This window comes from Larus michahellis, chromosome 1 (assembly GCF_964199755.1).
Source record: "Larus michahellis chromosome 1, bLarMic1.1, whole genome shotgun sequence".
Lineage (NCBI taxonomy): Eukaryota > Metazoa > Chordata > Aves > Charadriiformes > Laridae > Larus > Larus michahellis.
Window position 1 is genome coordinate 110,366,205 of NC_133896.1, and position 13,768 is coordinate 110,379,972.

General features: G+C 37.7%; 1 protein-coding gene across 5 annotated transcripts in view; it reads left to right on the top strand.

The window, feature by feature from the left end:
* Positions 1 to 13,768, top strand: part of GBE1 (1,4-alpha-glucan branching enzyme 1) — a 163,572-nt gene that overhangs the window by 124,598 nt on the left and 25,206 nt on the right. For all 5 annotated transcript variants that reach the window (XM_074599272.1, XM_074599282.1, XM_074599313.1 and 2 more), the window contains 2 exons: positions 10,995 to 11,179; positions 12,296 to 12,424. In XM_074599272.1, the coding sequence (XP_074455373.1) occupies positions 10,995 to 11,179; positions 12,296 to 12,424 (314 nt within the window). The remainder of the gene's footprint in view (positions 1 to 10,994; positions 11,180 to 12,295; positions 12,425 to 13,768) is intronic.

Sequence of the window (13,768 nt, forward strand, 5' to 3'; positions counted from 1 at the left end):
ATGATAGGTAGTTGCAAATGGACTCTGTGCATTTGAGTAGTGTCTGAAGACAAGAGAGCTGGCATTCTCTGTGGGTTTTTTACCTTTCTGGGGATTGCATGATTAGGCCATCTGCAATGAGGCTGGTAGGGATAAGGTAGTTGTCTGTGCATATGCAAAAAAAAAACAAACCCTAATTTACGATGAAAATTACTAAGTATCTTTTTGGACCTGACATCCCTTATGCAAGCATGCTTTGGTACTTCCCTGTCTTTCCCAAACCCCAGATAAGACCATTTAATGTAAACATTGTCTTTCTGATGCAGTGCTTTGTCTTTCACTATCACCCAGTTCTCCATCCTGGTATCTCTTCTCCTTCAAATGACTTCTCCATAACCTGCATGTCTTCTCACAGTCCACCTTCTGTTTTTTCTATTGACTTTTACTCTAGTCTGTACCCTCTACTTTTTTCTTTTTTCTTCTTATTTACAATCTTCATCGTGCTCCTTTCACAAAAATGTCTTTTTTTTTTTTGCCCTGTCACCACCATGATAAAATGGTAGGTTGCCAGTTCTGTGGAACAAGACTCTTGTGTATTCCTTTCTGGTTTTTGGTTTTTTTGGTTGTTTTTTTTTTTTTACTAATGAACTGCTTTTTTAATCAGTCCAAACGTTCATTTCAAACTTTCTTACTTTGTGCTGATAACAAATTCATACTTATTTAATTTTGACTAGATCTGTTCCTGTAGCAAGAACAGAACACTACTGAACAACTTAAACTTTCATTGTTGATTTACATCATATGAAAAGCTTTAACTTTCCTATGTATCAAATACTATTTAAGTGGTCTCTTTCTGTGGTTTACGTTTTATTTCTCTTTCACTAACATAATCCTTTATATACTCCTTCAAAATTAAAGAATGAAATTATGGACTTACTGACACCAGTAAGAAAACTACTGTGTATTTAATAGATTATGGCAAAAGCTTTGTCATCTTTGTGTGACCTCTTCCTGTTCCACTCTGGTCCTTGATTTACTTTTTAAGCCCATTAACTTGTCAGTTGTGGTACCAGGCAGTACCCAGCAGTACACCATGCAGAAAGATTTAGTTAGAACTTCTTTGACCATATCTTCTGTTCAGGAAAGCTTCTTATCATGGTTTTGTGTGTTCTTCCTGGCTTTTGTTGTTGTTTTTTCTTTTATTTTTTTTAACCTGTGCAACGTGTTGTGGAATATTTCTGTTCCTAAATATTTTAGTGAGCTCTTAGAAGTGGTTCACTAAATACATACTGCGCACGTACAAGTAGAGCATAGTGGAAATGTTACAGTATCCAAGTCAGTCTCTTGTTTTTACCAAGATGCAGCTAATAGGAAACCCTGAAATGGAAACTGTTTCAGTGGGGCAGCAACACATATAATTTACATTGTTACTCTTTTTTTTTTTAATACTGTATAGGAGCATGGAGTAAATTTTAAGTCTGAAATATGTTCTTCTACACTGGGGGAGGGGTGCTGAAATGTAAGTTTTCAGGACTGAAAGTTTCTAAGGCTAGTAAAATAAGCATCCTCTTGGGGGTGCCTTGTAGTCTGCTTGACTTCTCATGGTCAATTAGTATGAACTGCAGAGACTGGGGCTCTGCTCACTAAAGCATTCAGGGGGAAAAACTAATCTGCCCCTAGGAACTGAATACTATTATCAGTGGTGCCACTAACATTTCATTGAATACAAAAACTCCAGATAATTTTTTTTTCTGTGTGAATATGATTCTACTAAATACAAACATGCTGGCATAACCGTCATGTGCTCTGCTTCTGTTGAAAAGTAAGGCACGTCATGCTAAGCAATGCCATGGTCTGTCCACTGTGACGGTGCCTGGCTACTCCTCTATGTAAGCAAGGTCCTCAGCCAACCAGCCCTTCCCAATACAGGTATACAGACTTGGTGCTTCTGAGTAGAATTCCTTGTTTTCTTATTACTTGGTGGGTGGTTTTTCCGTAATTGACCTGACAAAAGGAGGTAAAAAATGAGGTAAACATGAGGAGTAAATAATGCTGTTTAGTATGGTTGAAACAATTGGAAAATGATCTCTGAGAACTTGGAACAGTTTTGTGAACATTATAAAATCTTACAGTACGATAACTCCAACTTTTTAACACCAGTAGGAAATGAGTGAAGACAGGCCAACCTTGTTGGAAAAGGGAATGGGAGAAGAGCAAGTCACTTATTAGTAGACTACAACCCACAACCCAGAAAACTATACTTTATTTTAAACATTTTTGAAGAGAGGACAGAACTGTGCTTAAATGTTATCAAAATTTATTTCACATTTTTTAAAAAGCTTTAAAATTTAAAGTGACTTAACATTCCTATTATAAGCATCTGCCAAAGACCCCAATGCATTTATAGTTCTCATTCTTTTTTTTTTTTTAAGGTACTTGCAGGAAAAAAAAATAAAAAAAGGAAGAATACAAAGCAAGAATTATGGTGTAAGCTCTTACTTAGGACTTAACTGTAACTTCAGCACAACCAGCTGCATTGAGGCAGGGTCAATTTCCCTGTATGACTTGATCCTGCTTCAGTGCAGCAGGTTAGACTGGAGACTACATGTGCAACATCCCTTCAAAAATTAACAGTACAAACTAACTGTATTTATCTAGGCTTGAATAATTGTGTACCAAGCAATAGCACGATGTGGTGTGAAATGGCCAGTATATTAAAATAGGAAAATAAGACTACTGGCCTTCTTGACAGTTAGTAGAGTATCTTGCTAGAGCACAGACTTGGTAAGCATTTGTCAGCTTCTATAAAAAAGAAATAGTAAATTATGAAGCTTCTTGAATTCAAACAATGTGTCTGATATCATCCAGGAAGGCAAATATTCTGATTTATTTGTATTAACCTGAGTCTGTTTGCCTTAATGACTGAGGGAATAATAAAGCTGATCTGTTTGCTTTGACAAGAAGGCATTTATTGCAAGTCGTGTGTGTACTACAGAGGCATCTCTTTTGGAGGAGAAAAGGTCAGTAACCAGTAAATGCCCTTTGAAAAAAACCTACAAAAAGTAATAAAATACTTAGTATGATGAATGTAACTTCTAAAGTTGATGTTATCCTGCTAAGTAATGTTATACAATTTTCCATTGCCAAAAGCTTTGATACACGTCATCAACAATGTGTTTATATACACACCACTTTCATGGGTTTGTAAATTTTTTTTATGCTGTACTTTTTTCTTTCCAATTTGAAAAATCTAAGTTTTCATTTCTCAGGAAGTAAGAATAGAAACCAGTTTTCAGCATTCTTTAAATGTTTTGAGTTTTATTCAAACCACATGTAGACAGGTAAGTCTACAAGAAAGAAGGGAGGAGCGTCACTTGCAGAATTTCCAGGGTTATAACAGGCAGGTCGCCTGCACCCCAGCTGTGGTCCCAAACTCTTTGAATCCAGAAGCGGTTTCCCTGTGACCCAGTTCTGTTTTTTTAATACAAAAGTCTCAAAAGAAGAGACAGAGTATATTATCCCAATTAAGGCTTTGCCAGAGCTGGTATTCCCCAGCACAAACATCTCTTTTTTTTTTTTTTTTTTTATGAAACAGTCTTATGGAGAAAGCTGTGGTTCATATATCTAAGGATAACATTCTGAAAACTTATTTCTAGTTATCTTGAGGGTTTTTTTAATGTGAATTTTTTTTAATTCTCTTCAGAGCTTCGACAATTAACCACAGAATTTGGAAGAAATTGCAGTTCATATTGCAGTTTGACACTTATGATGTTGGGGAGGTCCACCATTATCATTTTCTTCAAGATTTCTCAGGGCAGATGGGGAGGCTTAAAGCCTCAGTAGGAGAACGTTCACTATGTAAAAGCTTGTCTATTCAAATGATGGGTAGGACATTTGAAAGTGCTGCCTACCTATGCTGACTGTGTAAAAATGTAGTACAGGCTTCCATGTTAGCTTTATGCATAAAGTATAGTTGGTAAGAGGAGGAGGAAAAAAGAAAAATATCATTGTCATGTCCTGAAAATGAATGGAGGCTGGTGGAGTGTGTTAAGAGGAATCATCATTCATGCTTCTTGTATTCTTCGGTCTTTTTCTAGGCACCTGCTTTTGACCACTGTTGTAAACAGGCAACTAAATAGACATTTACAGAATCACAGAATGGTTCAGGTTGGAAGGGCCCTTAAAGATCATCTAGTTCCAGCACCCCTGCCCTCAGCAGGGACACCTCCCACTAGACCAGGCTGCTCAAATCCTCATCCAGCCTGGCCTTGAACACTTCCAGGGATGGGGCATCCACAACTTCGCTGGGCAACCTGTTCCAGTGTCTCACCACCCTTACTGTAAAGAGTTTCTTCCTGATATCCAATCTAAATCTCCCCTCTTTCAGTTTGAGAGCCGTTACCCCATGTCCTATCGTAACACTCCCTGATAAAGAGTCCCTCCACATCCATCCTGTAGGCCCCCTTTAGGTACTGGAAGGCTACTACAAGGTCTGCCTGGAGCCTTCTCTTCTCCAGGCTGAACAATCCCCACTCTCTCAGCCTGTCCCCATAGCACAGGTGCTCCAGCCCTTTGATCATCTTCGTGGCCCTCCACTGGATCCGTTCCAACAGGTCCATGTCCTTCTTGTGGTGAGGGCTCTAGAGCTGGATGCAGTACTCCAGGTGGGGTCTCACCAGAGCAGAGTAGAGGGGCAGAATCACCTCCCTCAACCTGCTGGTTACACTTCTTTTGATGCAGCCCAGGATCCGGTTGGCTTTCTGGGCTGCAAGTGCGCATTCTGCTCATGTTGAGCTTCTCGTCTACTAGCATCCCCAAGTCCTTCTCCTTAGGGCTACTCTCAAGCCAACCTGTATTTGTGCCTGGGATTGCCATGACCCAGGTTGAGGGCCTTGCACTTGGCCTGATTGAACTTCATGAGGTTCACACAGGCCGAGCTTTCAAGCCTGTCAAGGTCCCTCTGGATGGCTTCCATTCCCTCCGGCATGTTGACCGTGCCATACAGCTTGGTGTCGTTGGCAAACTTGCTGAGGGTGTACTCAATCCCACTGTCCATGTAACTGACAAAGACGTTAAACAGCACTGGTCCCAGTACTGATCCCTGAGGAACACCACTCGTCACCATTTTCTGTGTGGACATCAAGCCATTGACCGCAACCCTTTGAGTGCGGCCATCTAGCCAATTCCTTATCCACTGAGTGGTCCATCCATCAAATCCATGCCTTTCCAATTTAGAGACCAGGATGTCATGTGGGACAGTATCAAATACTTTGCATAAGTCCAGGTAGATGACATCAGTTGCTTTCCCCTTGTCTACCAGTGCTGTGGCAACATCATAGAAGGACACTAGATTTGTCAGGCATGATTTGCCTTTGGTGAAGCCATGTTGATTGTCACCAATCACCTCCTTATTTTCCATGTGCCTTAGCAGGGTTTCCAGGAGGATCTGCCCCATGATCTTGCCAGGCACAGAGGTGAGACTGACCCGTCTGTAGTTCCCTGGGTCATCCTTTTTTCCCTTTTTGAAAATGAGGGTTATGTTTCCCCCTTCCCACCAGCAGGAACTTCACCAGACTGCCACGACTTTTCAAATATAATGGAAAGCGGCTTGGCAACTTCATCTGCCAGCTCCCTCAGGACCCGTGGGTGGATTTCATCCGGTCCCATGGACTTATGCATCTTCAGGTTCCTCAGATGGTCCCGAACCTGATCTTCTCCTACAGTGGGTGGTTCTTCATTCTTATAGACCCTGCCTTTGCATTTAATTCTGATTCAATTGGGTTTACTGCTATGTTAAGAAATAGGACTGGAATGTCATACCTGAATGGTGTTAAAGACGTACTTCCAGTTTGCTGTGATAACAGTTGAGGTTGAGAAGTACTAAAGTACTAAAGAAGAAGAGAGGCTCTAAAAGCAGAAAAAGTCATTATAACAGAAGGCTTCATTTAGTGATGTATCACTGTAAATCAGTGTTATTCTGGTGGAAGAATAAGAAATATAGAAGAAGAAATATAAGAAATAAAGTATGTTTCTAGATAGACTGAAAGATTTCTTCTTCGAGCAGCAAGTCAGAGATCCCAGGGAATTCCTCAAAATTTCATTCTGTAGCTGTCCTGGTTCTTCTATTCAGTTACTGTGGCTAGAGTACTGTATCCCTGGTGGGACCTAGGATAACCATTTTAAGGACTCAGTGCTTTCCTATGTCTTCGATACACTAGGGGCATACTTCTGTTTTTTCATGACTGTATCACACCAGAAAAATGCTTTTCTCACGGAACTGATTTTACCAATACGTCTCTTCTTACCCCTTCCTCACATGTGATATTTCCTCTAGCCTGTTTTATACAGGAATTACAATGTAATTTTTTGCCTGAATTGATTTTTGTTACTCTTCTGAAGACCAATATGTCATTGAATACCAGTGCTAGAGGGATGAAAAAGATTTGAAGGTCTCCAAGTCATGTAAACCAAGTGTTTCAACAGGAGTCCATTTGGAATGTCACTTCATTATGTTGTTGCATGGATGACAAGATTAAATGAATGCTTGTAATGAAACTCCCTGTCTTGTAATTTGAAGGCAGTATAGAGTTTCTTACTTGGGTTTGGTAGTATGAATGTTACTTTAATTACTTAAGGGGCTGAAGAACATTTGGTGCAAACATAAGTAAATACAAAGTATCAGAATTGCTTAATACCCAAGAGCTTCACAATTAGGGAAAATAAGGATTGTTTGAAATGTTTGTTTTTGAAATCACAGAATGGTTTGGGTTAGAAGGGACCTTAAAGATCATCTAGTTCCAACCCCCCTGCCCTGGACGGGGACAAATAATTATAAATATCTTATGCTATCTAGATGTGATTTACATTGTTTCTGTTTATAATCTGCAGACTGTTGCATTGTCATCATTGTTCACAAAGGTAGTAAATTCAGATCGGTTACAACTCCTGGATGAGTTGATTATTTGGTTTGCGTAAATTGGAATAACTGTACTTACTTTGAGACAAATACATTAGGGTGGAAAAATACAAATACGTTAGGGTGGAACTGTTGAAATTCTGTCCCAACGTCCTGTCTATTTTATATTGTTTAAAAACTTGTTCAGCCTAATTAAACTTCTTACCTTTTATTTATCAAATAAACTACTTACTTTAACTGCTTTTAAAGTACTTAATGTCATACTTAATTCAAAATACAAACAAATCAAAATAACAGGCATCTCTTGACACTGCCTGCTGCATCTTTTAAATATGCCTTCAGTTCTGCTTAGCCTGATTCTTTGAGAGAGAATTGGTAGTAAAGATGTCTAAAGAAGGGAGATCAGGAAAATTTTAATGACCTGTGGGGCGCAGCTTCAAAGTAATCATCATCAGCATAACTACTTTGTGGTATAAATGCATTTCTAGCCTAATAAACAAGTGTGATGTAAATTTTCATTATAGTACTAGAAAGTTAATTTAGTTGTTGAAATTGTGATCTTGAAATCTTGTACATAGTAAAGTTGTCCAATATGCACAATATGTAGGAAATAGCAAACTTGAATTAATTCCTAGATAAAATTAGTATGCATCGCACTTCAATGATTTGTCTTTGTTTTGTTTCTCTAATCAAAATTTCAGTTAATTTCAGTTTTGTTCTCTGCTTCCCCCACATTAGTTCCATTGTCTTGATTTGCATCATTTGTACCAGCTGGCTTCTTGTCAATCTGTAGTTTGGACCTTTATATCAAACAGCAAATTAATTACAGGAAAAAAAATCTCAATAGTACTTCTATGCCTATAGGCTTTCACAGATATCAAGAAGTGAATGTTGATGATTCTTGTCAGAAATGAGAAATGGAACATGGGGAGGGGGGCAGCACATGCTTCACAGGTACCATTAGTTATCTCTAGAAGTAAGTGTTGGTCAGTTACCCATACCTTCCCTTTCCTAGACCCGACCCTCACTCCTTACAAAGTCAAACTAGGAAAAAATAGCCATTAAAAAGAAAAAAGTAATAGAGATGTATTTTTTGTTAAAGGATGCGTAGGCAGGGAGGGTGGAACTAGATGATCTTTAAAGTCCCTTCTAACCCGAACCATTCTGTGATTCTGTAATGCATCTCAAGTGCAGAAGCACTCTCAGGAATTTATTGGAAGGCCTGTTTGTATCCTAAATGTTAGTTCCTTTTCCCTATATCACATCTTATAACAAAAAAAGCCTACTTGAATTTGTTGTGTCGTAATTAATCTGGTTTTCTTTCTATAAAGAGAAATCAAGAGACCTTTTTAAAATTAAGTAATGTGTACAAAAGACTCATGAGTGTATTGTCCAGAAGGTGCCTGTGGAAACAGAGCTGTAAAATGCAAGCAGTCAGCGTTTAGACCCTCAACATCCTTTTCTGACATCAGCAAGTAATTTAGTTTTCTGTCAAGTTGCTGCACTTTGTTAATTTTTTGTATTTTTTTTCCTTAATGGCCATTAGTAATGGTTAGGAAATGAACATTGCTTTTGTATTTTGCTGCCACTTCTGTTGTTCTTGAAAAAAACAGAACCAACCAAACAAAAAACAATAAAATGCGGGGTTCAAAAAACACTAGTTACTGTGGTGGGGAAATAGGCAAAATGAGTGGAGATGAGGAAATGGGTATATGGCATAAACATGAAGGAGACGTGCTCCACTTGCACTGAAATGCTCTATTGAAATGATGGGCTAGTTCAGTCTAATTTATTTGCTACTTTCTATTGCTTATTTCCCTCATTTTTATGTTTTTCTTGAACAAATAGGTAAGATTTCCTTGGCTGTCTTTTCAAGATGCACATCATCTCTGACTTTATGATGGTTTTTGCGGTCTTTAACTGAGCTATCTCATGTAGTCTAGCTTTTCAATAGCGCGCAGATCATAAAAGAAGCTGATACCTTGCCCAGCTCATAAGAGAATATTGAATTTGGTTAGATACAGTGTCTGTTTTGTAGCAATATCCTCCCCTATTTTCTGTACTGTATTGTTAGCACAGTTTAAGAGCTCAGTCCAGCATTATTCCAAGGTCATTTTCAAAGTCCTGCTGTGATTCTGATTCTTTTATATTTGTCTCTGGTTTTGAGCTGAATGTGAAATTCAGCGGTTTAGCTTTTGAATGGGAAAATTAATTTACAACTTGTCAGTTCGTTTACAAAACGAATACCACTGTGAAGGATTTTCCTAAATGTATATGCAGCCTTTCTCTTTTGTCCTCTGTTCATTTCTTTGTTCCCCTGAAGCATGGAAATACACAAAAATCACTTCGAAAAATCTGAATTCATAGCTGTCACTGCTGACCGTATCCTCCGGGCCTTCCAGGCTGTGCCGACCGTGTGAGACAGCAGATGGTGGCTGCACATGCAGGGTATCCATCCAGGAAACAACGCTTGCCTTCTCTCAGCATCCCTGCCCTTCGTCTGCCCACAAAACTCCACTTTATTGACAAAACTCGAGTAACTGCTTGTCAAAATGTTAGGATCTTTTTTTTTTAATGGAAGCCCTCTTAAATTTGATCGTATTGCTTCCCATACATACTTCCAGGTACATCACTTGTTCTCTCTGTTTTATGGTGAGTTGGGTATTATGTGTAATCTCTGAAATGTTTGTGATGAATCAACTATCATAGGCTTTGAAATGTGTGTTTAACTTTCAAGTTACTCTAACGCATTTTAATCCTTTGTAAAATGAATAGTCCAAAATGAGTGAGGGTCTGCTAGGCGGTGGGTTATAGCATGAGTTAGAACCATCAAATCCATTTGGATTTGCCTCAACCTGTAATAATGAAAGTACATAAAACCAGGAAAACTTTGGATACATGAAAGCCATTCAAAATACTGAGTCCCAAATGAGGTGTTGCTGTGAATCTTTAGCTTTGACAGCTGATATTTGCTTCAGAGATTCTACGTAAGAGAAGCTAAGCTTTTTCTTGATTAAATTACAACTTTTCCCCTTCTTTTTTAATGGAGTGTGATCTAAGTCTGAATAAACCTATTCCTTGTCTTAAAGTGAAGTCTATTCAGTAGTTGTGTGGGCTAGATAGTCGTGATGAGACTGGCAAACTTGTGAAGCATTACTGCTATAGAAAACCAGATTGAAATACAATGGCGTTCACACACACGCAAAGGGACCTGAATGGGTGGGCACGCAGAGGAACCCAGCGCACAAACGTGCTTCATCCCGGCCTGAACCGTGTATCTCTTGCTTGTGACACTGAGTGTTGTGTTTGGCGAGGGAACTCCCCTTGCAAGGTTGATGTATTGATGCCCCCCTGAAGTCACTTGTTTTCAGTATCAAATACTGAATCCATTCTCATTAGTCATTGTGCTTTACTGTCTATAATTGAGCCTGCTATTTGAACTAGGATGTCTTTTTTGAATTTTTCTAGGAAGTAAGGAACAAAGATTCAAGTTGTCTTATTTTAATAGTTATTTTTCTACCACTGGAAATGATGACAACAGTATTTTTAGTCAGGATAAAAAGTCAAAAAAAGTGGTCGAAGTGCATCCAACTGGTGCTGTGATTGTTTGAAGTTTGACTGACAAAATGGGAGATTTTTATCTCTCTGGTCACGTGAATGATAGTGCTGATTTCTGTTAAGTGCTCTAAAACAATTGATTTCTACTGTTAAAGTGATGGCTTTAGGTTTCATAGTGACTCTAAAATTTTTATCTCAGTTGACTGAATTTCTGTTGCCCTTAATAAGGGATGGGAATGAGAAATTGTTATGCATGGGTGGCATGATAGCATAGAGGTTGTAATTCATTCACCAGTTTGTACTTCCCCTGGAGTCCGTGGATATTTTGCTCTGATAGTTTTACTGGCCAAACAAACCTGTTAACCACCATGAAAGTTCTGAGAAACAATTTAATAATAAAATGGCCGATTTATAAATGGAGAATTATTCTTTGGAATTTAAGACTTGTAGAAAGGAAATCTACTTTGAGGTATTTTACTTTTGTGGTTTTCGTGTATTTTTAGCATGTGATTTCACAGATCCTTAATATTTTTAAATACAGGTAACGAATTTGGACATCCGGAATGGCTTGACTTCCCCAGAAAAGGGAATAATGAGAGCTACCACTATGCCAGAAGACAGTTTAATCTTACTGAGGATCATCTCCTTCGCTATAGATTCCTAAATGCATTTGATAGAGATATGAATAAATTGGAGGAAAGATTTGGCTGGCTTGCATCTCCCCAGGTAAGCTTTATATACTAAATGATAAGTTCTTAGTCACCAGTTGGTTACGTGTTCAGAATAACAATGCCAAATTTGCATGCAGAAATTTTAAACAGCACTTTGTTATGCGCTGCGTAATGCCCCACCATATATTTCAAGTTGTCAAAACATGTCACTGAAATATCTTCTACAGATAATAGAAATCTGAAACAGTCTCCTTGTGGCTTCATAGCAAGCCCTTTTCCTATTATTTTTGCTATTTTTATTTAGTAACTGCAGATTGGATAAAGCAGACTATAAAATTGTCTGTAATCCAATCCAAGGATTGCTTTGAGAACGTGTAAATTGTTCTGACGATTTACTTCTTTATAAATAATTACACTGTTATGGAGAAAACACTTTCAGTATAGTGTAAGTTATAGTCTCCAAGTCTTCAACCTGTCACGTTTGTATTTGCCTTTCTTACCCAAATATTGCACGGTACTTTTTATCAAAGCAACTCAAATACTATAATTTCTCAGTGCTTAATTATTCCATACTAGTCATAATTCACTTTAAAGAATTTTTTTAGATGGATCTCTAGTTATTTATTAATGGCTTTAGCAAATAGAACAAAGGTGGTATGTGTAGCAGTTTAATGTCAAAAATCAAAGCTATTTCTTACACAGAGTTAGAAAAAAAAAACAACAAACACCAAATTAAAAAAAACACATATTGAGTGCTTCATTTTCTAAATTACTAACGGTAGATGTGAGGCAGATCCCCATGACAAATAGACTGAAGATTTGATTTGATAGAAGGAATGAATTTTTTGCTAAAGGAAAGTGTGATTGAAAAGACCATGTTACCAATCTTTGAGCAAGAATTTTTCAAGTGCTCTATACCTATCGTGCTTCTACCTCTTTAATTTTACATTGCCTTATAAAAAGTAAGCCATAGTTTAGTAATCAAAAAATTTTATATGACCTTACATAGGTAAACAATTTGCATGTTAATGCCCTTATCTATGTTGTTTGAATCTTTGACTCTTTTACTTGGAATGAGGTATAGAAGCAGTGGATTTCTTCTTTTTTTTTATTAATTCAGTTAGAAATGAAATATTTTATGGTATTGGATTTTTATTTTTTTCTTTCCTAGGCCTATGTGAGTGAAAAGCATGAATCCAATAAGGTCATAGCATTTGAGAGAGCAGGTCTCGTTTTTATTTTCAACTTCCATCCGTATCAAAGTTACGTGGACTACAGAGTGGGTATTGAAACTCCAGGAAAATATCCTTTTCTTTACTGTTTTGCTTATATAGAAAAGCTTTAGAAGTTGAAAGCTAATTTTATTTGTTTCCTAATATGAATGCAAACTGTAGTTAAAAGGTAAGAAACCACTTACTTGTCATCAGTATAATCTTGCTTTAATTCTTAGCGTACAGCAAAAAAATAATTTACAAATTTGCCTTCTTCATAAGAAACCATTTTGTAGAACATGAAAGCAGAAATAGCAATTTAAAGATTGTATGTTAGTTTCCTTGTGAAGCCTTGTTTTCTGGAATTATGTTGAGGCATGAAACAAAGTAACTCCTACTTGTTAAATAAGCTACAGAAGTGACAACAGCAAGGTGAGGCTGGGCAGGCAGTCACACAGGAAAATGCATTAGCTTAAACCTTCATCAGGAATGTGGTACAATTTCTGTTTTATAATTGGGTGGACCGGGGATGCGCTCGTAGCTCAGCCAAGAAGCGGTAAATGATTACTCTTGAGTAATTGACTGGGTTTGTGTTTGTGTCCAAATTCTTAGCATTAAGGGAGATTAAAAAAATTAATGCTAACTTGCTGGAGGAATTTAGTTTGCCCAAATTCAGTTTGTGTCAAGTGCTTAGACAAACCAGAGTCTAGTGAATCTTCCTGTGTCAGTAATGAACCGCTGCAGTTCCAAACTTTTTGGCCTACTCTTTTTTTATTTATCACCAACTTCAGTAAACTACTGCTATATTTTAGTTGCTTTAGTTCAGCGTTGTACCTTATACCCACTGAGCACCGCTGATCTGACCTGCAGGGTCTCAGGCCTTAGCAGGATTCTGAGTTAGAAACATCAGGTCAAACACACCTTCTTCAGTGCTTTCTTCTGCTTCCTCTGTGCTGCTGCTGGAACTCCTGGAAAAGGTAGAACGGAGTAGTAAATTGGAGCAGTAAAATCTTAATGTGGTGTTGAGATGTACCAATACTTGACTGTGGCAGGCTTCAGGTATCTATCTGCCCATTTAAGTTGATGCTACAGCACTTCATCTCTCTTGTATGAAATGCCTCGAGTACTACAAATGGAAAAAGATGTAATTTCAATGTTAAGGACTATAATGCATTACAGAATTAGCATGACTTTTTTGCTCTGATACTTATACAGATACAGTTAAATCCAAACCACGTATTGTTGTTAACTTTCTGCCTTTCTTTTTCAAGGATGCTAGAGGTTCAATTATCAGAAATGTTTAAGAAATATTTCCAAAAAAATCTCACTCTTAACTTCAGTATCACTTTTTTTCTTCTCTTTTCCATAACATGTCTTCAGGCTTGTATTTAACTGCAATTATATATGCGGCTGTCTTCTTAATTTCATTTTCT